The sequence below is a fragment of the Ictalurus furcatus genome, chromosome 1 (genome assembly GCF_023375685.1).
Source record: "Ictalurus furcatus strain D&B chromosome 1, Billie_1.0, whole genome shotgun sequence".
NCBI lineage: Eukaryota > Metazoa > Chordata > Actinopteri > Siluriformes > Ictaluridae > Ictalurus > Ictalurus furcatus.
Window position 1 is genome coordinate 37507497 of NC_071255.1, and position 25130 is coordinate 37532626.

The 25130-nt window shown below is 37.7% G+C and overlaps 1 protein-coding gene across 1 annotated transcript in view; it reads left to right on the plus strand.

The window, feature by feature from the left end:
• Positions 1 to 21849, plus strand: part of LOC128615185 (dipeptidyl aminopeptidase-like protein 6) — a 95260-nt gene extending 73411 nt beyond the window's left edge. Inside the window, exons 13-26 of the mRNA XM_053637062.1 lie at positions 3637 to 3744; positions 5246 to 5337; positions 5673 to 5720; positions 6467 to 6585; positions 10880 to 10927; positions 13792 to 13890; positions 15074 to 15143; positions 15868 to 16062; positions 16316 to 16370; positions 17183 to 17282; positions 17760 to 17818; positions 18228 to 18300; positions 18474 to 18547; positions 21591 to 21849. Coding sequence (XP_053493037.1) covers positions 3637 to 3744; positions 5246 to 5337; positions 5673 to 5720; positions 6467 to 6585; positions 10880 to 10927; positions 13792 to 13890; positions 15074 to 15143; positions 15868 to 16062; positions 16316 to 16370; positions 17183 to 17282; positions 17760 to 17818; positions 18228 to 18300; positions 18474 to 18547; positions 21591 to 21740 — 1290 coding nt within the window. The 3' untranslated portion in view covers positions 21741 to 21849. The remainder of the gene's footprint in view (positions 1 to 3636; positions 3745 to 5245; positions 5338 to 5672; positions 5721 to 6466; positions 6586 to 10879; positions 10928 to 13791; positions 13891 to 15073; positions 15144 to 15867; positions 16063 to 16315; positions 16371 to 17182; positions 17283 to 17759; positions 17819 to 18227; positions 18301 to 18473; positions 18548 to 21590) is intronic.
• The last annotated feature ends 3281 nt before the right edge of the window (positions 21850 to 25130 follow it).

A 25130-nucleotide genomic window follows, 5' to 3' on the forward strand; every position in this document is an offset into this window, starting at 1 on the left:
ACTCTTACTGCAGTATTAAAGATTCAGACTCACTCTTACTGCATTACTAAAGCTTCAGACTCGCTCTTACTGCATTTTTAAAGCTTCAGACTCACTCTTACTGCAGTATTAAAGATTCAGACTCACTCTTACTGCATTATTAAAGACTCACTCTTACTGCAGTATTAAAGATTCAGACTCACTCTTACTGCAGTATTAAAGATTCAGACTCACTCTTACTGCATTATTAAAGATTCAGACTCACTCTTACTGCATTATTAAAGATTCAGACTCACTCTTACTGCAGTATTAAAGATTCAGACTCACTCTTACTGCAGTATTAAAGACTCACTCTTACTGCAGTATTAAAGATTCAGACTCACTCTTACTGCAGTATTAAAGACTCACTCTTACTGCAGTATTAAAGATTCAGATTCACTCTTACTGCAGTATTAAAGATTCAGACTCACTCTTACTGCATTATTAAAGATTCAGATTCACTCTTACTGCATTATTAAAGATTCAGACTCACTCTTACTGCATTATTAAAGATTCAGACTCACTCTTACTGCATTATTAAAGATTCAGACTCACTCTTACTGCAGTATTAAAGATTCAGACTCACTCTTACTGCATTATTAAAGATTCAGACTCACTCTTACTGCAGTATTAAAGATTCAGACTCACTCTTACTGCAGTATTAAAGACTCACTCTTACTGCAGTATTAAAGATTCAGACTCACTCTTACTGCAGTATTAAAGACTCACTCTTACTGCAGTATTAAAGATTCAGATTCACTCTTACTGCAGTATTAAAGATTCAGACTCACTCTTACTGCATTATTAAAGATTCAGACTCACTCTTACTGCATTATTAAAGATTCAGACTCACTCTTACTGCATTATTAAAGATTCAGACTCACTCTTACTGCATTATTAAAGATTCAGATTCACTCTTACTGCATTATTACAGATTCAGACTCACTCTTACTGCATTATTAAAGATTCAGACTCACTCTTACTGCATTATTAAAGATTCAGATTCACTCTTACTGCATTATTAAAGATTCAGATTCACTCTTACTGCATTATTAAAGACTCACTCTTACTGCAGTATTAAAGATTCAGACTCACTCTTACTGCATTATTAAAGATTCAGACTCACTCTTACTGCATTATTAAAGATTCAGACTCACTCTTACTGCATTATTAAAGATTCAGACTCACTCTTACTGCATTATTAAAGATTCAGATTCACTCTTACTGCATTATTAAAGACTCACTCTTACTGCAGTATTAAAGATTCAGACTCACTCTTACTGCATTATTAAAGATTCAGATTCACTCTTACTGCATTATTAAAGACTCACTCTTACTGCAGTATTAAAGATTCAGACTCACTCTTACTGCATTATTAAAGATTCAGACTCACTCTTACTGCATTATTAAAGATTCAGACTCACTCTTACTGCATTATTAAAGATTCAGACTCACTCTTACTGCATTATTAAAGATTCAGATTCACTCTTACTGCATTATTACAGATTCAGACTCACTCTTACTGCATTATTAAAGATTCAGACTCACTCTTACTGCATTATTAAAGATTCAGATTCACTCTTACTGCATTATTAAAGATTCAGACTCACTCTTACTGCATTATTAAAGACTCACTCTTACTGCAGTATTAAAGATTCAGACTCACTCTTACTGCATTATTAAAGATTCAGACTCACTCTTACTGCATTATTAAAGACTCACTCTTACTGCAGTATTAAAGATTCAGACTCACTCTTACTGCAGTATTAAAGATTCAGACTCACTCTTACTGCATTACTAAAGCTTCAGACTCGCTCTTACTGCATTTTTAAAGCTTCAGACTCACTCTTACTGCAGTATTAAAGATTCAGACTCACTCTTACTGCATTATTAAAGACTCACTCTTACTGCAGTATTAAAGATTCAGACTCACTCTTACTGCAGTATTAAAGATTCAGACTCACTCTTACTGCATTATTAAAGATTCAGACTCACTCTTACTGCATTATTAAAGATTCAGACTCACTCTTACTGCAGTATTAAAGATTCAGACTCACTCTTACTGCAGTATTAAAGACTCACTCTTACTGCAGTATTAAAGATTCAGACTCACTCTTACTGCAGTATTAAAGACTCACTCTTACTGCAGTATTAAAGATTCAGATTCACTCTTACTGCAGTATTAAAGATTCAGACTCACTCTTACTGCATTATTAAAGATTCAGATTCACTCTTACTGCATTATTAAAGATTCAGACTCACTCTTACTGCATTATTAAAGATTCAGACTCACTCTTACTGCATTATTAAAGATTCAGACTCACTCTTACTGCAGTATTAAAGATTCAGACTCACTCTTACTGCATTATTAAAGATTCAGACTCACTCTTACTGCATTATTAAAGATTCAGACTCACTCTTACTGCAGTATTAAAGATTCAGACTCACTCTTACTGCATTATTAAAGATTCAGACTCACTCTTACTGCATTATTAAAGACTCACTCTTACTGCATTATTAAAGACTCACTCTTACTGCATTATTAAAGACTCACTCTTACTGCAGTATTAAAGATTCAGACTCACTCTTATTGCAGTATTAAAGATTCAGACTCACTCTTACCGCATTTTTAAAGATTCAGACTCATTTTTACTGCATTACTAAAGCTACATTATTAAAATGATTCAGACTGTGCATCACTTCATTATTGAAAATATTCAGACTCCGTCACAGCATTATTATAGCCTCAGACACAACTGCTCTCGATTACTAAAGATTCAGAATCACCTTCGCTGCATTATTAAAAGCTTGAGCTCCACGCTTCCTGTAGTATTAATCTCAATCTTCAGCATCATTAAAAGCTTCAGACTCACTTTAACTGAGTCATTAAAATGCCCTGAGTCACTCTTAGTGCATTATTAAAGACTCACATGTTCTCTTTTATTAAGGGAATCAGACTCTCCCTTACTGCATTATTTATCACTGTCAAAAGTCATAATCATGTACAGTACATGTATCATAAGGAGCTGATTTTATATCACAGGGCGACAGTTCTCTGTGAGTTCAGTTTACAAGCCGTATGATTGGATAACGTCGGTGTCTCTGTGACGGAAAGGTGCATATTAACATATTTATAATACAATCATATTATCATGTTGCAGTTTAATTTAACAGCACTGACATACTGATATTAAATAAAACACAGAACATTTTCCTGATCTGCCGTCATGACACCAGAGTCTTCGCGTGACTTATCATGTTGACAGAACTGATTTTTCTGCTACACCGCAGGACATGTGTGTGAGGCGACATGTTTTTTCAGGAGGGTTTACATAACGCTGAATATCAGTCCTGCAAGGGCGGTACATCACGTTAATTATAAACAACATGATACAAGCTGTTTTAATCTTCTTTATGTTGAGGCTGCATCACAGAGCTTCACAACTTGTCATTTTTATTCTCTGAAGATGGCACCGCTCCTGTAATTGAGTTAGAGTTAAATATTAAACCCCTCAGAGGGTGTGCAGCTCGGAGTAATAAATAAACGGGTGAATCAGTAGTGCTGTAATGAAAGCTGAGATTTATATTAGGTGGCGGGTTTTTTTTTTTTTTGTGCAGAACGAAGCTCCGTTATTCTCTAAAGACGGGATGAAGACCTTCTTCACACGTGCTATTCCTCAGGGGGGGCGGGGGAAATTTTTCCACATCTCCATGGCTGTATCACAGGTACACACACACACACACACACACACACACACACACACACACACACACATCAGTGATACTGCATGTGATAAATCACAGAGGGCAAAAATTTCTTACTAAAAATGTGTTTATAAATCTGAAACTATACACTAAGTTGCCAGTTTATTAGGTACACTTAACAATCAGGTAAACAACATGCAGAAAACAACAACAATATGAACATTTATTCACTTATTACTATCTGTTGCTCAACCTCTTCCGTAACTGTGCAATAATCCACTCATCACTTATCTGTGTATAAACGAGGTCTTACTCATCTGTAAATATTCATATTCTTATTCATCTGTACATACATTGAGGTGTTCATAGTGTACATATTACCATTATTATTATTTTTACTGCGATTATTCTTATTTTTCTATTTCTATTATGTAGGGCATTTCCCCAGTGTGGGACCAATCAAGTTTTTATCTTATATTATGTTAAACAATTCCAAGCTGCCTTGGGGTGTGAAGATGAATCAACTTTTTTTCAATCATATTTATATCACAAATATACACACATCCGGAATATTTTGTGCAACAAAGTGAAACTACAAATCTCTGAAGTGGACAAATGTAAGGAAGAAAGGGGATGTACGAGGCTCCCAGTTCCGTCTGTCCCTTATTTCCACGTCCACAAGAACAGACTGATGCTCAACTGCAATCATTATTCTTTATATGTCTAATAAATCAGATAAATGGACTGTATATTGGGTCATTTAAAATATTCAAATATTTTATGAAACTATGATGGACTGGAGTACATCAGCCAATGCGTGTCACATGTCACATGACCACGAGCACCTGAATCACATTATTGTCAGATTATCACGGTATTAAATACGTGACGTATTGTATAGCACTCCTTGTTGGTCATTATTCACTGGCACGTTGTTGTCTATCACGTTCACGTTGTTGTCTAGCCTTGCTGTTTCTCATTCATGTTTCGTAGACTTTGAGTTTTATTTATTTCACTGTTTATAAATGTTTCCTGCACTTGCATCTGTCTCTACAGCCCATTCCTGACATTACATTACTCAATAGTGCAATAATTGTTTATTAATTGTTAAAGTCACACCTCCGGATCAGCACCGAAAAGCAAACATTATCTGTTTCTTACTGCTGTAGAATTCTGGACTCTGATTGGTCAGAGGGTGAATGTGATTGGTCAGAGGGTGAATGTGATTGGTCAGAGGGTGAATGTGATTGGTCAGAGGGTGAATGTGATTGGTCAGAGGGTGAATGTGATTGGTCAGAGGGTGAATGTGATTGGTCAGTAGCTCTGACGGTAGCACAAAATCATGTGAATTGTATGTGATTTTTCTTTAATATTAGGCTTTACAAATTGACTAGCGTTGAGTAGCATGAGGACGAGGCTGTGTGTGTGTGCGTGTGTGTGTGTGTGTGTGTGCGTGTGTGTGTGTACGTGTGTGTGTGTGTGTGTGTGTGTGGGTTTAACGTTGTTCTTTTTTATCCTCCAGCCAAACAGCAGCTCAGACACTCTGCAGTCCATCACATCAGGAGACTGGGACGTCACTCACATTCTCGCCTACAACGAGGACAGACAGCTAATGTAAGAGAACACACACGCACACACACACACACACACACACACACACACACACAGATCAGTATATATCAACACACCACACACAAACACACACACACACACACACACATACACAGGTTAATATATATCAACACACAAACACACACATACACACACACACACACACACAGATAAATAATATATAGTAACACACACACACACACACACAGGTCAATATATATCAACACACCACACACAAACACACACACACACACACACACACACACACACACACACACATAGTGTGTTAGTGTGTTAGCATGTTGTAAAGCTTTAGTGCCGTGTGTTCTGTATAACAGATACTTCCTGAGCACAGAGGATGATCCTAAGCGACGACACCTGTACAGGTACACCTCTTTCAACAATTTCCCTCTTAGGTGCCAAAATTATTGACACACTGTAAAGTTATTAAAATAAATTGAGTTAGTAAGTGTCCTTTAAAGATCTGTGGGAAAAGCAGCGTTGTTGTTGATGTTTGTTAACATGCACAAGAAATGACGAGTTGTTCAAATTATTTGATTTATATATAATATATGATGATTTAAGCAGAACGGAAATAAAAGAAAAAGTTCAAACAGTTGAATGTTAGCCAAGACGAGGATACGTGATCATACAGCAAAAATACCACCTCCACATTACACCACAGCGCTGTAGAGTTCTGGATTCGGATTGGTCAGAAGGCATTGACAGCTGCACATCACAGCTTTATATTAATGCGCTCGCTGTAATACGTTATCGTTTCTATAGCAACAGCTCGTTCACAGGGTCTTAAATATGTGTTTAATCGCTGATACGGTGACGTTTTCTGTCAGGAGAAATGTGTTTATGTAACGTGTATGGAAGGAGTCTCCAGTGTCGGCGCTGTGTGACAGTCAGAGGTAAAGCTGTGACGTTAAGTTTTCCACGTGTTCAGGGCGGAGGAGTTTACACTTCCTCTGGTTGTGTAGAAGAGGAATTTACAGCCTCAGGTTGCCTCTGCAGGAGGTTATGATTTGAAACCTGGTGAAATCCTGTGCACTTTACTGAAGAGGAGGATAAAAATCAGTGACATCTGATACCTGAGCTTCATGTTGACGTTGTGTTTGTGTTTCAGCGCCGACACGGTCGGACCTTTCAACCGCCGCTGCCTCTCCTGTGATTTCACTGATAGCTGTGGATACGTGACTGGATCCTTCAGCCACAACATGGCCTTCTTCTTGCTCACCTGTAAAGGTAAATACTTTCTCTCCATCTCCTTTCCTCTCTCTCTCTCTCTCTCTCTCTCTCTCTCTCTCGTTCTTTGTCACTCTGGGAATTTCTAATTTCCTGAAACACAAAGACATTTTTATTGACTTGGGTACCTGAGTCATGCGCTGCCTGTTCTTTAATCAGGCCGTGTGCTCGGAGCGGATGTTTTCTCTGAATTTCTGTAAAGATTGAAGATCAGTAGAAATGCTGCAAGGACAACAACTCTGTTTTCTCCCTCCTTTCATCCTTTCATTCTGGTCTGAGTGTGTGTGTGTGTGTGTGTGTGTGTGTGTGTGTGTGTGTAGATTTGTTTGTAAACCTCTGCAGAAACAGTACATTTAGGAGAAAAAGAAAAAGCTTGTATAAGGTGAAAATTCCATGCAGTGTATATCTCTAGTAATTAAATAAGCACACTTACAGAACACTGAAAAGAAAAACAAACAAACAAACAAAAGCATGTGAAGTTTACACCAAAAAATTGAGGTAGTAGTTTGCAGCCACTTTGTGGGGGGTGAATTTTTGAGCCCATGATTTATTAAGTATGGTTTAACTAATTTTAGTAAGTAATTAATCTTACCCAATGCATTTCATCACTTATTGTAAAGGTACATTTAAACTTTAAGTCATATAAGTTCCATATGTTCAGAATTATACCGAATTATTTCAGTTTTGATTATTGCATATATTATAGATCTGAATTAAAATGCAATTCTATTAATGCTGTTTTCATTACTCACACGGTTTATTGTTAATCATGTCAGCGTTTTATTGACCAAATTCTCAAACTGCTGCCCTTCAGAACTCATCAGAACTCATCAGAACTCCCAAACACTCATCGAAAAAAATGAAGGTTGGATTGGACCAGCACAGGTCCAATCCAGTGGTGTTGCAGAAATCTTCATAATGTTTCCTACAGGTCATCGTGATGGCGTCGAATACCCTGCTGAAAAACAAAAACAAAAAAACAATAGAAACAATCACAGAAATTCTAATGGTTTCCATTATAAATACATTTACAAGCCATCAGCTAAGCATTAAAACCATTACCATTATTGCTTCTTAATGGTATCCACTAGACATAACCTGCCACCAATAGAAGGCAACAAATTAACAATAGAGACCCACACGGACCACTAAAGTTTCCATTATAACCAATACAATTCCCATTATAACCAATAAAACCAATACAATTTCCATTATAACCATTAAAACCATTACAAATTCTATGAGGGTTTCTGCTGGGGGTTTTTCAGCTGGTTCTGAACTGAAAACATGTGAAGCAGAACATTTGTTCTGAGATCGGACCATTTCATACTTATTAAGCTCATAAAGGTTCAATAATCTGAAATTAAATAAATTGATCTGAATTCAAAATGGCGGACGGCAGAAATAACAGCGCTGTTAGCTTATATTTACAAGACAACGTGGCACTGAGCTACATGCAGTATATTTGAACCAATAAACACTTATCCATGCAAGCTCTAACGTTACTAATATACATTTCAAACACACTGTGTGGGTTTTTACATACACGTGTCTGCTTTATTACTAATATTACTAGTTCCATCTGAAGGTTAAAAATGAATATTAGCTCTCTATTTTACAATGGCTCGTTTATATAATGCCAATTTGTTTAGACGTGTGTGTACAACTACGCTTGACTCTGAGTAGCAATGCACCAGAAGACACTGCTGTGTTCATTTCTCTAAGCTGCTAAGCTAACTCGCTAAAGGGCAGCAATTAGCTTTACCCACCAAGTTCACGTTAGCTTAACAGCAACTGAGCTAGCATTAATTGGCGTTTGCTAATGGGCTGAAATTATATTCGATGTCACAAAGAAAAATCTCTCTGAATGTCACATCCTGTGAATGTCTACCGTGGCCAAAATATCCAAATAAACAACCAGAAAGAACCGGACAGAACCGATTTGATTTACAGTGTAATGCGTGTTCCTTAATAGTTTTAACAATACGTAATGACTTATGAATGCATTATAACATGTCATGCATTTGTATTTATAAATCATTGTAGATATGGATGCTCATATGCACTGCATTTTCATATCTAACTATAACAGGTGCAATGCTTTATACACGCATTATAGGAATGTATTTATAGATTATTACTGATATGTATACGGTAGATACAGTGCATTGGGAAAGTATTCACAGCGCTTCACTTTTCCCACATTCTGTTATGTTACAGCCTTATTCCAAAATGGATTAAATTCATTATTTTCCTCAAAATTCTGCAACAATACCCCATAATGACAACGTGAAAGAAGTTTGTTTGAAATCTTTGCAAATTTATTAAAAATAAAAAACAAAAAAAGCACATGTACATAAGTATTCACAGCCTTTGCTCAATACTTTGTTGAAGCAGCTTTGGCACCAATTACAGCCTCAAGTCTTTTTGAGAATGATGCTATAAGCTTGGCACGCCTATTTTTGGGCAGTTTCTCCAATTCTTCTTTGCAGGACCTCTCAAGCTCCATCAGGTTGGATGGGGAGCGTCGGTGCACAGCCATTTTCAGATCTCTCCAGAGATGTTCAATCGGGTTCAAGTCTGTGCTCTGGCTGGGCCACTCAAGGACATTCACAGAGTTGTCCTGTAGACACTCCTTTGTTATCTTGACTGTGTGCTTAGGATCGTTGTCCTGTTGGAAGATGAACCTTCGCCCCAGTCTGAGGTCCAGAGCGCTCTGGAGCAGGTTTTCATCAAGGATGTCTCTGTACATTGCTGCATTCATCTTTCCCTCGATCCTGACTAGTCTCCCAGTTCCTGCCACTGAAAAACATCCCCACAGCATGATGCTGCCACCACCATGCTTCACTGTAGGGATGGTATTGGCCAGGTGATGAGTGGTGCCTGGTTTCCTCCAGACATGATGCTTGCCATTCAGGCCAAAGAGTTCAATCTTTGTTCAATCTTTGGTCTGAGAGTCCTTCAGGTGCCTTTTGGCAAACTCCAGGCAGGCTGTCATGTGCCTTTTACTGAGGAGTGGCTTCTGTCTGGCCACTCTACCATTCAGGCCTGATTGGTGGAGTGCTGCAGAGATGGTTGTTCTTCTGGAAGGCTCTCTTCTCTCCACAGAGACACGCTGGAACTCTGTCAGAGTGACCATCTGGTTTTTAGTCACCTCCCTGACTAAGGCCCTTCTCCCCCGATTGCTCAGTTTGGCCGGGCGGCCAGCTCTAGGAAGAGTCCTGCTGGTTCCAGACTTCTTCCATTTACGGATGATGGAGGCCACTGTGCTCATTGGGACCTTCAATGCTGCAGAAATATTTCTGTACCCTTCCCCAGATCTGTGCCTCGATACAACCCTGTCTCGGCGGTCTACAGACAATTCCTCTGACTTCATGGCTTGGTTTGTGCTCTGACATGCGTTGTTAACTGTGAGACCTTATATAGACAGGTGTGTGCCTTTCCAAATCATGTCCAATCTACTGAATTTACCACAGGTGCACTCCAATCAAGTTGTAGAAACATCTCAAGGATGATCAGTGGAAACAGGATGCACCTGAGCTCAATTTTGAGTGTCATGGCAAAGGCTGTGAATACTTATGTACATGTGCTTTTTTAGTTTTTTATTTTTAATAAATTTGCAAAGATTTCAAACAAATTTCTTTCACGTTGTCATTATGGGGTATTGTTTGTAGAATTTTGAAGAAAATAATGAATTTAATCCATTTTGGAATAAGACTGTAACATAACAAAACGTGGAAAAAGTGAAGCGCTGTGAATACTTTCCGGATGCACTGTATATATATATATATATATATATATATATATATATATATATATATATATATATATATATATATATATATATATACAGGGTCATAATTAAGTATAATGTGCACATGAAATTTTATAATTAAAATTGTCTTAAATATAATTATAATAATATCTATAGTGCCTAATAAGTGTATATAAGTATATCTAGATTTTTTTGTTGTATATCATTGTAAATCATTATAGACACATAAATATATAAAACTTTCATAGAAAACACACATATAAATAATATAATATGATAAAATATAATATAATACAGTATATAAATATTTAATAGAAAGTGGTACCCAATGTTGTTTTTTTTTTTTTTGTCTTTCTCTGGAGTTTTTAATATATCTATTTATTTCATGAAGGGTGCCAATAATTCTAGCACTGACCGTAACACTTTTTATTTTAGTTTAGGCTTTGAGGAAAAACCTGGAGATGAACTCAGGAAGAAAATAAAAAGAAATAATATGTTGTTATTGGTGCTGTTTTTTAGGGCCTGGAGTCCCATTTGTGTCTGTCTACAGCACCCAGGAGCGACAGAGTGAGTACTGTGTGTGTGTGTGTGTGTGTGTGTGTGTGTGTGTGTGTGTGTGTGTGTGTGTGTACACAGCTGCAGATCCAGCTCGTCCTCATCGTGCATGCTGTACACACTGCTCGGCTCTCTGCAGGCATCTGAGTGGAATTATATGAGGATGGATTTGAGCAGAGAGCACTCACAGCTGATTGGATTACTGAAGAACGCTCTGTGCTCTCGCTGAAATATGACCTCTTTGTGTAAGAGCGTTATAATTTAGTTATTTATCAGAAAAGCACCTTGTCAAATTGCAGGCCGTGGTGAGGTGACGTAGACTGATTTAGAAAAGCCGCTGTGAGGTGCTTCAGGTGGAAACAGACACAAGAGAAAGAAAAGTTTCTTTGATAAGAAGAAGAAAAAGATTCTTCAACAATTCTTCAAATTCTTCTTTAAGAAGCGTTTCAGAGTTTGTTTTCTTTCTGGAGTTGTGTAAAAACTCCCTTGTGAAATAAACTGCAGAAGCTGATCCACGTTCTCGTGTAGTTATTAATGTATACGTGGAGAGAAGTAGCTGAACGTAAATCTAGTGGGAATTGTTAGGCTCGTTATCTTCGCAGTATTTTTCAGAGTAAACACATACTGCAGACCTTTTAACCCCAACGCTCGTATAGAATTGGTACATGGCGGGTATATAAAGTAGAAACATGGGGGGGGGGGGTTGTATAGAGATTATAATATAGAATAAAAATGTAAATATTCTTTAAAAATGAAATCATATAGATGTGATGAGTAAACGTGAGTAAAATCACATTTCGTTATTAACAAATCCAAATTGTTGAGGAAAAAGACATTGTCAAACAGTCCAAAGTAAAAAAAACAAAAACAAACAAACAAAAAGAGCAGAGCAATAAACAAAGGTGGATGCCAGAAACCAGGAACAAATGGTAAATGGTCTGCACTTATATAACACTTTTTTACCTTGGCGGTTCTACAAAGCACTTTACACTGGTTCTCATTCACTCATTCACACACACACATCCCAATGGTTTCAGAGCTGCCATGCAAGGCACTAGCTTGCCATCAGGAGCAACTTGGGGTTCAGTGTCTTGCCCAAGGACACTTCGGCATGTGGAGTCACATGGGCCGGGAATCGAACCTTCAACCCTATGATTAATGAACAACCCGCGCTACCACCTGAGCCACAGCCGCTCAAACACAGCTGCCCCAACACAGCGCCCCCAACACAGCGCCCCCAACACAGCCGCCCATCACATCCACTCCAACAAGACTCAAAATGAACTGAAATACAAAAAAACACAATGGACTTACATGAGAGAGAAAATACAGAAGTACACAGGAAACCGGTGCACACATTAGGACACAAACCAATGAGGGAGCAAGGGTGGAGTCTGGACCAGGAAGTAAAATAGAAATACATGTCAAAATAAAAAAACAAGCTGTACTTGGGAACGCATCGTGCACTGAGTGGATTGTGACAGTTTGCTATCATTTTAAGCGCTGCGTTAGTTCTGTATGAATTTGCATTCAAACGCAGTGTCACAAATAACACACACAATGCTCTGGGAACTCGGGTGTGTGTGTGCGTGTGTGTGTGTGTGTGTGTGTTTGTGTGTGTTTGTGTGCATGAGAGATAACCCCATTTAAAGTCCAAATCCTTTCACACTGAGTAGGTTTAATTGTAATTTATTGTTGCTTGGCTCTTATGAATTCAGCGACCGCCTCTGTGATTAGCATGATAATGTTAGCGCTCTGCTCTTTTCACATTCTCATGCTATCAGCAGTAACAGCCGCTTGCTGGTCTTCACGCTCGGGTTTTTCTCCTCACACTTATCTCATCCTGATACACGTTCCTGTAAACAAACTGCAAATTACATTTGGGTTTCTGTACACAGAGCGTTAATAGTATGAGATGTTTACAGATAGATGAGGATGAAGACGGGGTTAAGGTTGAAGCTTCCTCAGTAACCCGGTAACTATGTAAGAGGAAATCATCAATCACTGTTAGTGTAGTTCATTACTAAGATATGAGCATGAGGTGGAATTTGAAGTTAAATTATTTCATTAGTATTTTCCTTCCACGTCCACACGTGTTTTATTCCTCTTGTACCACTGCAACTTGCCAACAATTACTGTTTTTTATTTAATAAATAATAAATATTTAATGTTACAAAAACTAGTTCCTGTTCCCACTTACGTTACAGCAGCTATAAACAGTCGTTCTTTCACGAGCCTCGCTTTTCTCTCTTCATGTTAATGACACAATAAATAAATAAATAAACGCAGCTTGTAATGTTCCAGAGAAACAAAGAAGCGTAAACTCAAACTTAAAGTTATAGCTTCACCTCTGACTGTTACAAAGCGCTGTCACTGGAGACTCCTTAATTAATTCTAACCTTAATTAGTTCACTCTTTATGCATATATATATATATATATATATATATATATATATATATATACATTTATTTGCTATTATCTATATCTATTTATTTAGTATTATCTATATACATGTGTGTGTGTGTGTGTGAGAGAGAGAGCTTTAATTTATTTACTGTTTAAATTAACAGGTGTGGAAATTATTTTCTTGTCTTTTTTCTTCTTTTCTGCTGTGGTTTTTCTTTCAACAAAAGTCTTTCAGTCCCTCACTCACAAAGAACACTGGAATCTTTATATCACAGGGAAAAATGCTAATTACTGAAGCCATGTGTACATGAGTTATCAGCAGGAATAATGTATTTACGTCGACCCTTCAATAGTTAATAATGCATTATAACAACACAACGGATTATTGGTTTCCAAAAGCTATTATATTCATTCATTTACTGATCATTACTGATTATTAAGGGAAATGGTTGTGTGTGCTTTCTTACAGAGCTTTTGGACATCGAGCTGAACCACAACCTCCAGCAGACGGTGGACTCCATGCAGATGCCCAGAGTCGAGTACCGAGAGATAGACGTTGAGGATTACGGTACGTCGGATCACGTCGTTCAGAGATAGACACTGTGATTTATGAACGTGTGTCAACTTGATAACGCCCACGTCTGATTTACTCACAGGTTCTACTGGGGATGTAGTAAAATACCATGTCTTACACATTTCCCTTAATGAATATGTATCAAGGTGTGAAATGCAAAAGTAATTTCATTTATTACCTACAGTGCGATTTATTGCAGTCATTGCGCAGTCATGTACAGTAAGTCATTGTGTGTAAATCAGTAGGACTGAAGGGCAGGAAATACATCTGCAGAAACACCTTTCAGTTAATCAAAGATAAAAGGTTTCGTGTTGAATCTACGGCGCGTTTTTCACACAAAGCCAAGAGATCTTCACAACTTTTACCTCACAGAAACATGCTCATGTCATGATGTGTATTTGGGATTCATGGCACATTTTAATCAGTTTCATGACGCATTTCATGACCTACCGTACCTGGTGCTATTCTGGAGATTTTTAAAATTTAAATTACTCACAAATACATGTGGTGAGTTTCAGTTTTACTTTGCATCTGATACAGTTCTTTATTTATACAATTATTTAATAATTTGTGGAAAATCACCTATTATATATCCACTAACCAAAAAGCACACAAAAATTAGTCTTAATATATTTGTTGGCTTTCTTTTATTACTTTAACATTGCTAATGTTTTTCTTTTTAATGTTAGCTAATGCAGTAAATATTGTTAATGAATAATTTTGGACATTCTCGCTGTGGTTACTGTGGTTACGGTTGCTGCGATGGCCTTGGGACTAAAATAACCACATGCAGTTTTACACTCAGGTCTCCTTTAGTGAACAGTGGACTAGTTCAACAAACAGACTTCATATAAAACCATAATGAACTTTCCTTTACTTTCACACTATCCGTTGTTCCCCAGATGAGGACGGGTTCCCTTCTGAGTCCGGTTCCTCTCAAGGTTTCTTCCTCATATCATCTCAGGGAGTTTTTCCTCACCACCGTCTCCACCGGCTCGCTCAATAGGGATAAACTCACACACTTAAAATCTCCATCCTGTGTTTATATGTTTCTGTAAAGCTGCTTTGAGACAATGTCCACTGTTAAAAGCGCTACACGAATAAAACTGAATTGAATTAATTAAGAGAACTGTAAAGTAAACTTTTACTGTTGCTCTGTTGTTGTTTTTGTCTTCAGTTTTGGCGATGCAGATCCTGAAACCCGCCAGCTTTGTAGATACAGCACACTACCCTCTACTGCTGCTCGTGTGAGTCTCATCACCACCTTAACTCATTTTTACAATATACACTGAGGTCCTAAACTCTAACGTCATAAATTGACAAATTCAACACCGTTATTAATATAATTAATATCAATACCATAATTTTTTAATCGATTCAAAATACCACATATTAGATTCTCCTGTTTATACATCATTTGTTCCGTCTTCTTTTTTTCTAAAAATGGTTTTGATGCCACGTTTTTCATTCACATGGTAATACATATAGCCTCAGCCTTGTACTGTACACACAATATGGGGGAATTTTAGTAGCTGTGCCTGGTTAAATTTGTAAATTTTTAACAATTCTGTTTAAATTTACACTGATATAATAGGTCTTTTCAGCAGAAACGTCACTACAGTAAGATAAAAACAGTAGCTAGGTTATTTGCTTTATACCACAGCACTGGTAAATTCTGAAGGTGTTGATTAATTTTCTGTAACAGCAGCTCTGACAGCAGCTCCAGCTGTAACATGACTCACTGCTTTATTTTAATGCTCTCGTTCTAATACGTTATTGTTTCTATAGTAACAGCTCGTTCATAAGGACTTGTACAGTAGAACCTCCACATAAACGGATTAAAAATCCATGTCATTATTGACATGGTGATATTTTCTGTAATTTAACTAACGTATATGTTATTTATATATAAATGCAGCAAGAAAGTTTGTGATAATCGTCTCTCTCTCTCTCTCTCTCGCTCTCTCTCAGTGATGGTACTCCAGGAAGTCAGTCCGTGTCTGAGCTGTTTCAGGTGGACTGGGCCAGCGTGTTGGTCAGCAGCTTTGGAGTGATTGTTGTGCGGTGTGACGGGCGTGGCAGCGGCTTTCAGGGCACCAACCTTCTCCACACGGTGCATCGCAGACTGGGCCGGCTCGAGGAGGAGGACCAGCTGAGGGCTCTCAGGTACACTGCTGGGAGAATACATACAGTCTTAATAGTTACTTAATAGTTACAGCATTTTCCGTCCAATCAGTAAACCTGAATGTTGGTGTGATGTGTCTGTGTGTGATAGTTACTGAGTTTCTAGAATGTTCCACCATTCACTCTGATTCATTTGGCACATTGATTAATTTAAAGTCAGTGTGTGTAGGTTCAGTTTGTGTCTTCTTCTACACTTAGATTGCATCTCTGTTTTTTTTTGTGGGGCTTTTTTCAGCATAATAGCAAAGGAGCCGTACATCGACACAACCAGGATTGGAGCCTTTGGACAGGTACAGAACTCCCTCTGTTGTCTTTCCAGTTTCGTTATGTTGTACAGGTCACCAAAATCTATAAACATAGGAGGGTGGGGGGGGGGGGGGGGGGTGGACAACAAGAATTCCAGGAGATTTACCTTACCATCCATACCATCCAATAACTTTCTTATTAATATTGGCCTAAAGTGGACTTTATCTGTATGAGCATGAAGGCTTTGGAAGCTGATCTGTTTGAGTGTACAGATGAGGAGGTGAGAAATCTGGACAGACTAAAGGACTAAAGTGCATCACAGACTATATCCTCTGTTTAGGTAAAGATGAAGCAAGGGCTAATTCTCACTGCACTGCTGAACAGCATTGTGGGTAATGTAGGAAACCAAAGATAGACTTGCATGTCTTTGAAAGTGGTTTAAACTATAAAACGTATACAAGCTATTTGGTATACAATGGAAAGAGATATCTGGGTTAATTCAAGACATTATTTATAAGAAGTTGAGAACACGGGGGGTGTATGGAGGTGACCGGGGGGGGTTAGTTGGGAACAAATGGTGTAGTAATTTGTCAAGACATTGCTGTGTATCTTGTGCTTTTCACAATCTGGTGTTTTAGCTGTTTAACATACTCTCACCTGACCTCAGCTCTTAATACAGAAGACCTTCAAGAGCTGAACTGTATGTGTTAGAGCTGATTAACATTGCACTACATGGGTTTCCAGAACGGATTTAGAAAATGCCCATCTGAGAAGTCCTGGAGCGCTGACTGAAAAAAAAAAAAAACAGCCGTGTGATGATGGCATGATGATGTTCTGTGTCATGTGTGTGTTAAAGGTGTATGGTGGATACATCACCAGCCTCCTGCTCAGCTCTGAGGCCTCGACACTCAAGTGTGGAGCTGTTCTCTCACCAATCACTGACTTCCAGCTTTATGGTACAGCAGCAATACATACAGACACATACAGTAGAGCTGTATTCAGAGTCTGCAACATAGGTCCAAATCTTACATCAGTATTTACAGTGGGAACGTTCCTCATACTCTGAGCTCCACATTCAGATATTTAAAATGACCTGTGTGTAGTTCACACCTCCGTCTACTCAGACCACTGCCTTTAACACCTTCACTGCCTTTTTGTTCAGTCGATGCATTCTCCTGTGATGAAAACACGGTTTGAAGGATAAGCTGACCAAGTGCTCGTCTTCTGCACTATGCAAGAAACTTTTACACAAGTTCATGCGTCATTTTATCCACAAACAAAAATTTCACTACGTTTGATTAACTCAGTTCTGAATATCTCCCATAGTGTATAAAAGAAAGAGAAAGTTGCTGTATCGTCCTTTATTAATGAGCGCTGACCGGTTTGGACGCGCTGTGCGTTGAGTTTTAATTAAATTAACGTTCTTTTTTCAGCGTCTGCCTTTTCCGAGCGGTATCTGGGCATCTCAAAAACAGACAGACGAGCATATGAGGTGCGTTATCTTTAAATATAATTTCATATGTACATCACAGTGACCTTCAAAATTATTGGCACCTGAAAGTGAGCATGAATCATTTAATATACATACGCAACCTCGGGACAACGGTTAAAGGCAACAACAACAACAGCAGAGTAAATCCTGTCGACTTAGAATAATTTAACATTATAAAAAAATATATTTAATTTTTTTCTTGTTAGAACAAAGATAAACAGTTTCTCTTTTTGTTTCAGGGCAGAATTTTAATTATGGTGTGTAATGTTTATTTTATGAAATAATTTTTGCTCATTTTTATCAAGGGTGCCAATAATTCTGAAGTGCACAGTATGTACGTTGTGTATCATTGCTGCACTTATCTACACAAACATGTAGAAACGTGTTTGTTTCTTCAATATGTTCACAGATGACCAATCTTGCGTACCGAGCCTCTCAGTTTGTGGATAAGAAGTTTTTGATCATTCATCCGACTGCAGATGGTGAGCAGAACTCTCACTCGTTCTCATTTTTTTAACATTCATCTGCTCTGAAAGGATCAAATAAAACATTTTAAAGTGACCACTTTAATGCTTCCCTCCCAGTCCAGTGCTTAATAAAGTTACTATGGACAAAAGCATCAGCTAAATGTAAATGTTCTCGTTTTGCTTTGCAGAAAAAGTGCATTTTCAGCACACGGCCAAATTTATCTCCAGGTTAATCAGTGAGAAGGGGAACTACAGTCTACAGGTAATACACCACCTGAGTCTTCGGCTGGTATCTATATAAATTGCTTCATTAATTCCGAGTTACGCTGCGCGGGAAGTCCCTGCTGAGAGGAATTTCCTGTTAGCTAATTGAACGGCTACATAAGAGTGAATAAGAAAATAAGAAAACACAATATACGTATTCATTTAGAGGAAATCATGCATTCACATCCTGTGACACTGTGTTTTATATTCTTCAGGAGGGAAACGTATACTACACTGAAAGAGGAATACTACAGGGGAATAGTTTTAAAGCATTGGATTTTACACTTCACTTCACTGATGTTCTTAAAGCGTTTTCTTTGTACATGAAGTTTTCTTTCCAAGAAAGTACACTTATTTATTCAAATGAGGCTTCATATAATTAAACATGCACACATTTGCATACTCAATCAAAAGTCTTTAGATGTTGTTTGAATTTGAATATTTATTTCACTCTGACTCTCGAGACAAAGGCTTTTCCACAGCAGTTTATTGGGAAAACATGCCTTTGTTGTTTAATCAAGAAAGTACCATACACAGTTATAAAAATGTATTTTATGCCATTTTTCAGTGTAAAATCTAACAATCAATCAACATGTTGCTCTGTAATCCAATTTAGTCTAATATACTTCTCATTAGGGATAGAAATGAACGTGTCAAATTTCATGAATGCGGCTCATCGAGATTTTTGGTTCTGAATATATATATATATATATATATATATATATATATATATATATATATATATATATATATATATAAAATATATTTTGATTGTTTTATAAACCCAAAGTGGTTTAATATGTTTCCACTCGAGTTACTGTGGTTTATAAGATTTATAAGCAAGGCATATGTATCAGAATCCGAGCTTTTCAGCAATATGAACTGAGCTGAAGGTCCGACTGAATGAGGAAAAGAGAGCCTTTAGTGCAGCATGAGAAAAATACTAAAGGAGCTGAAGGTTAAAATGAAGACTGTAAAGAGGACTAGAGAAGGTAAATGGAGAATAAAATACAGAGGGGCAAGGTGAAAGATTTGTGGAATGTGATGAAGGAATTCTCACGCTGCGACCTGCCCTGCACCCAGCAGCCTGAATGACGTTTGGCAAGGGCAAATGAGCTGAATCACTTCTTCTGAGGGTTTGATAATGGTCCATCAACTAACTCACCTCATTCTTGACTGCAGCTCCCCTCCTCTTCTTCTGTCCATCATACCTGAGCAGGTGTGATTAGGAATTAGGAGAAATTTAGGAACATGAAAAATGGTCAAGCAACTAACTTTATAATCATTTACAGTATGATGAACAGACCCCGGGTTATTATTAAATATGCAAAGTATAGTTAACTACCGTCCACTCTAACACAAGGGCATTGAGGAAATTATAATAATTTGCTTAAAATGTATTTTTAAATGAACCCTTTACATCCAGTCCATATAATCGTGTCAATATTACATATCACAAAAAATAAGGGGGGGGGGGGTGTTGGGTTACTTTTCTTCTGCCCATGATTTTTCAGGAATTCAGAAGATACAACATCCTGTTAAACAAGTGACTTGTGGAATGTTCCGATTATTTCATAGGGGTGAATGTGTTCAGGTAACAGGGTTGTGTGAGTGAACTAAAATGAATATTTTTCATAACATACAATGGACGACTCACAGAAAAGCATCTTCACACATTAATGAAAGCATAATGTATATTTTAAAATGATTTTATTTCCTGTATTTGAGGGTAAAGTGGAGTTTTACTGCGCTGGGACGACCTGTTTTCTAAATACTGTGGATTATGTATGTAGTTATTTATAAATTATTTATTATTTAATCTGTTCATCCTTTTCCGCACACATGTAGGTTGTTGTGAAGGACAGTTTACCTGCTTTAAAAAACGCCTTTTATCTTTACTTTACATAAATATTTGTAAATGTAATATCAGTGGGACACAAATCATGGAGCCACCCAAAAGGTCTCAGACTTCCTTGCTTGTTGAATGTTGAAAACTAATTAAGTTTAGATTTTCTTCCGGAAGGTTATGGCTGTTTCTGTTTGAGACTGCTACCCTCAGCTAATAGCATGCTAATGAGGAGGACTGTGTCGCGTAGGTCATGGTGAAGAACAACAAATGAAAGATGACCCTTATGTTTTGACAAGCTGAGCACTTCAGCCTTCTAACAGTACATTATTAGTCTGGACAATTTTACACCTTCAAACACAATTCATCCAACAATACTAAAGAAGAAACTCTGTATGTAAAGTAATGGTAAAGACATTTTAAATGCAGGTAAAGTCTTCTTCGCATCAATCGATGTCTATGTTTCAGATAAACCACTTAACATTTATACAACAGCATTTTGCTCATGCCGGTCCATTATAACTCAACTTTACCTTCAAGTATAACCATTAAAATACTTTTAAAAATCTGATTATTTTTGCATTATTGTATGAATCCATCAACATGTCATGCTTTAAACATCCATTTCCACCAATCATCCATTACAGTTTATGAAAAAAGGAACATTTTATTCCACTCAATCCTCTTACCTGAACACGTTCACCCCTACGAAATATTTGGAACGTTCCAGAAGTCATATGTTCAATAGGAATTTGTGTTATCTTAATTTATCGAGAAAAAAAAAGAGAGATATAAGTGATATTGTGATACAGTCCTTTTACCCAAGTTATAGCTTTAAGTACAATTGTGAAATTTTCGAAAATACATTTTAAGTAAAAGATTAGAATCCTCTTAATGGCATTAGCATGGATACTACTACACCACAGTCTGTTTATTTGTTTTTGTGAAGAAGAAGAAAAACCTCAACCCTGTTACTATCAATTCATTTAAGAACAAAATGCAGTTTATTTTGTTGTGAGAGATGAGTTGATATTTTCTTATATTCATTATTGAAAAATAAAACAAAAAAAAGAAGGAAAGTTTTATTGTTCAGACTTACATTAGAGTTAAGTTAGTATGTTAACTTGAAGCTGAAAGACACTATGTGTGGAGAGCTGGGTCTTGACAATGTGTTTCTTGCCCTGTGATTATCCAGATTTATCCAGATGAAGGTCACTTCCTCCACAGCGAGGCAACGAGGCAGCACCTCAGTCAATCCCTGATCAACTTTTTCGAAGAGTGCTTCAGGCAACCAGACAACATTTTTGAAGAAGATCTGGAAGAGGAGAGTGAAGACGAGGGTTAATGCCCTATTATCACAACACAACACACCCCAAGCACAAAGCCAGCTCCTTTTACCAGACAATATGCAACCAGTCCATTTAAGCCCTTTATTTGTTTCTCTGTTTTCTCATTTTAACCCACTGTACGGAGATGTTCCCCTTCTGTGGACTGGATACGTTCTTCTCAGTGTCTACTGCTGCTGCAGCGGCTCTGTTAACTGAAGAAGTCCAGGGTCAATAAGGCAGAGAAGGCGGTCTCCAATCTGTCCATCATTTTGATTGACAGGTTGTTCTGGTTAACTGACTGCTGGCAGCAGTAGCCATCCACAATCCCTCCTGCCAGAACCTACTGACATTAAGCAGGCTGGGGGTTTTTTTTAGCACAAAATGTGTAGACCGAGCCTGAAGACTCTTGAATGTGCTGATGTGTAGATATTCACTGATGGTTGAGATGATGATGATATTGATGATGGAGTTTGTGATTGTAATTTGAATGTTCTCATATCTGGTCATGCTTATGTCTGGTACTCTGATGTAAAATATCAAACAAACAAAACAACAACTCGGGTATCGATCAAAAAAATTTTTTTTTAGTGTTCAAATTTCCTTCCTGTTTATGACCTTAGAGCCTGGAGTGTGTATTTAAGTGATGTGGAATAATATACTTTTTTTTTTCCAACAAATGGTGAGCAGATGAATAAGATGTCATTATTCATCAAAGTTGCACTGTATTATTTTTCTTTTTGTGATCATGGTGACCCAGCAATGCTATCTCGGATCCTTTCCTTCCTTCAGTGTTCATCTTTGCTAGTTGTTGCCGACTAAATGCTTTTCCTACAACAGCGGTTTATAAATCATTGCATTCACTGTCTAAATATATATATATATATATATATATATATATATATATATATATATATATATATATATATATATATATATATATATGTGTGTGTGTGTGTGTGTGTGTGTGTGTGTGTGTGTGTGTATATATATATATGTTAAAAATAAAGTTATCATCTTTTGAAAAAATAAACTCGTCCGGTCTAGTATTATAAGAAAAAAAAAACAATCTGAGAATTTTATTTCAGCCAGACCCCCCGGATCAGCAGATTTTGTGTCCGGGATATTAGCTTTTTATTCGTAGCTGCCAAACAGATAAGTAAATTTAAATAATAATAATAATAATAATAATAATAATAATAATAATAATAATAATAATCAAACTCTACTTCCGATTGACTTTAACAAAAAATGAAATTTTTTCTTTGGTATGGAGTTATGTGAAAATGAAACGTATTTATTTGTCATTTGAACATTGCATGTACATTGGAATTCTTACGTGGAACACTCAACTAAGGCAACAATTAACATGACAAGTGACAAGTGACATGTACCCAAGAGAATAGATGTTAAGTCATGTGGGTGAGAGGAGGAGGTCAGGCTGATGATGTGGATGTGTTATTCCTGTGTGTTTGACCTTTGCCACCAGTCTTACTGCCATGGAGGAAAACCTGTAGGTGAAGCAGTTCCTTTTTTGATGATGCTTTCCAGTCAATGAATCCTGAGACTGTACTTGGAGTTCCTCCAGTTGACCAGGTGGTGTTCAGGGTGCTGTGAGTTGCTGATGATGGCAGGTGCCCTCTTGCAACAGCAGTGGATGGCAAGATCCCCAAATTTAGGGGAGAGCTGTGTCAATGTATTTTTCTGCAATGTGAATGAAATTTTTGTAGATTATTTCCTTTCTGAGTGGCATTTCCAAACCATACAGTCATGCTTTTGGTGAGGATACATTCAGTTAGTATGCAGTGGAAATTTATTTAGGGCCGTTTACTCATGCATGACTGCTTAAGGTGACATATAAAATAGAGACACTGTTATGTTTGTGTTCCAGTCCAAGCTGTTTGAAATATTTGGACCAGGAACTTGTAGAATTTGACACATTCTATCTCCATGACCTTGATGGAGGGGCTTTCTTTCTTAAGTCCAGGGTCAGCTTTGTCTTCTTGATGTTCAACACCAAGTCATTCACTTAGTGTATTAGTGTAATGTTGCTGAACTGTTGTCAATATGAGGATTCATTGTTGTTGTGTACTAAGCCCAGAAAAGTGATGTAATCTGGAAAACTTAATTACCAGATTTTTGCCATGAATGGATGAACAATCATGCGTGTATAGTGAGAACAGTTTGGGATGCAGAGCAGCATTGAGGGGTGTCCATACTGTTATTCCAGCATAGACACTATTCCTCTCTCTCACCTGGAATTTGTGAGTCCAAGATCAATTTGAAGTGGGCGTGGTTAGGTGAAGAGCATCCACACATATGTATTCCTTTTTGCCAAGTGCTTAAGGTCTGAATGTAGAGCAATGGTGAGGTGGTGGTAGGTGGGCTCTGGAAATTCCAGACTGCTGCACATAAAGCCAAGTTCATCTCAGCTTTAGCTTCCCATTACTCTGCTTTCTGGCACTAACTGAGACCTGGATTACTCCACAGAACTCGGCTACACCTGCTGTCCTATCATCTGCTTATGCCTTCACACTCCATGATAAACAGGCAAAGGTGGTGGTGCAGGTTTGCTGTTGTCTCATAGATGGTGCTTCAAACCTCTTTCCCTGTCTCAATCATCAAATTCCATGCATTTACAGTTAAACCTCCACTCAACCATTCCCTTCTGTTTCCCCCAACACATTTTCTCTTCTATCAACAGAACTACTATCACTACTATCATAAATAACTCCATAACATGTGGTCATGTACTAACTGCACTCAAGACAAAGCAAAAGTTATTCCCATTCTGAAGAAAACCATTCTGAATCCCTCAGACATCAGCAACTACCGAGTGGCATCACTTCTCTCTTTTCTTTCAAAATTCCTAAAATGCACTGCCAACTGTCTCTATCTCTCATAAAACAATCTCCAAGATCCTAAGCAGTCTGGCTCCAAAGCGACAAGGAGGAGAGAAGTGTCCAGGCTATGAGGACACATTCCTGGCAATGAGTTGTCTAATCAGTAGGAGAGAGCAATAAAGGAGAGGCTGGAAGCACCAGAGAGAGAAAGACACACATGTGCTTTGTGTTTGAGTTACGTTTATGTTTTACGTTCTGTTTATTATTAAACGTTATGTTTATGTTCAGCTGGTTCCCTCCTCCTCCTTGCCCATCATTTAAGTTTGTTACATTGGTGCCAAAACCTGGGAAGGAGGAGGGATGTGCTGTCGGAGAGCCCTTGCTGCTGTGGGAGGATCATGGTGCCGAGGAAGAGTGAGGCGGTGGTGCTGGAGCGGTTGTCAGGGAAAACGAAGTAGTTGCTGATGTCCGTTGGGAGGCGGAGGAACCACTGCCAGCCACCTGAAAAAGGGGAGGAGTGGTTGATGTCCACCAGGAAGTCCAGTGCCATCACCCAGCAAACAATAG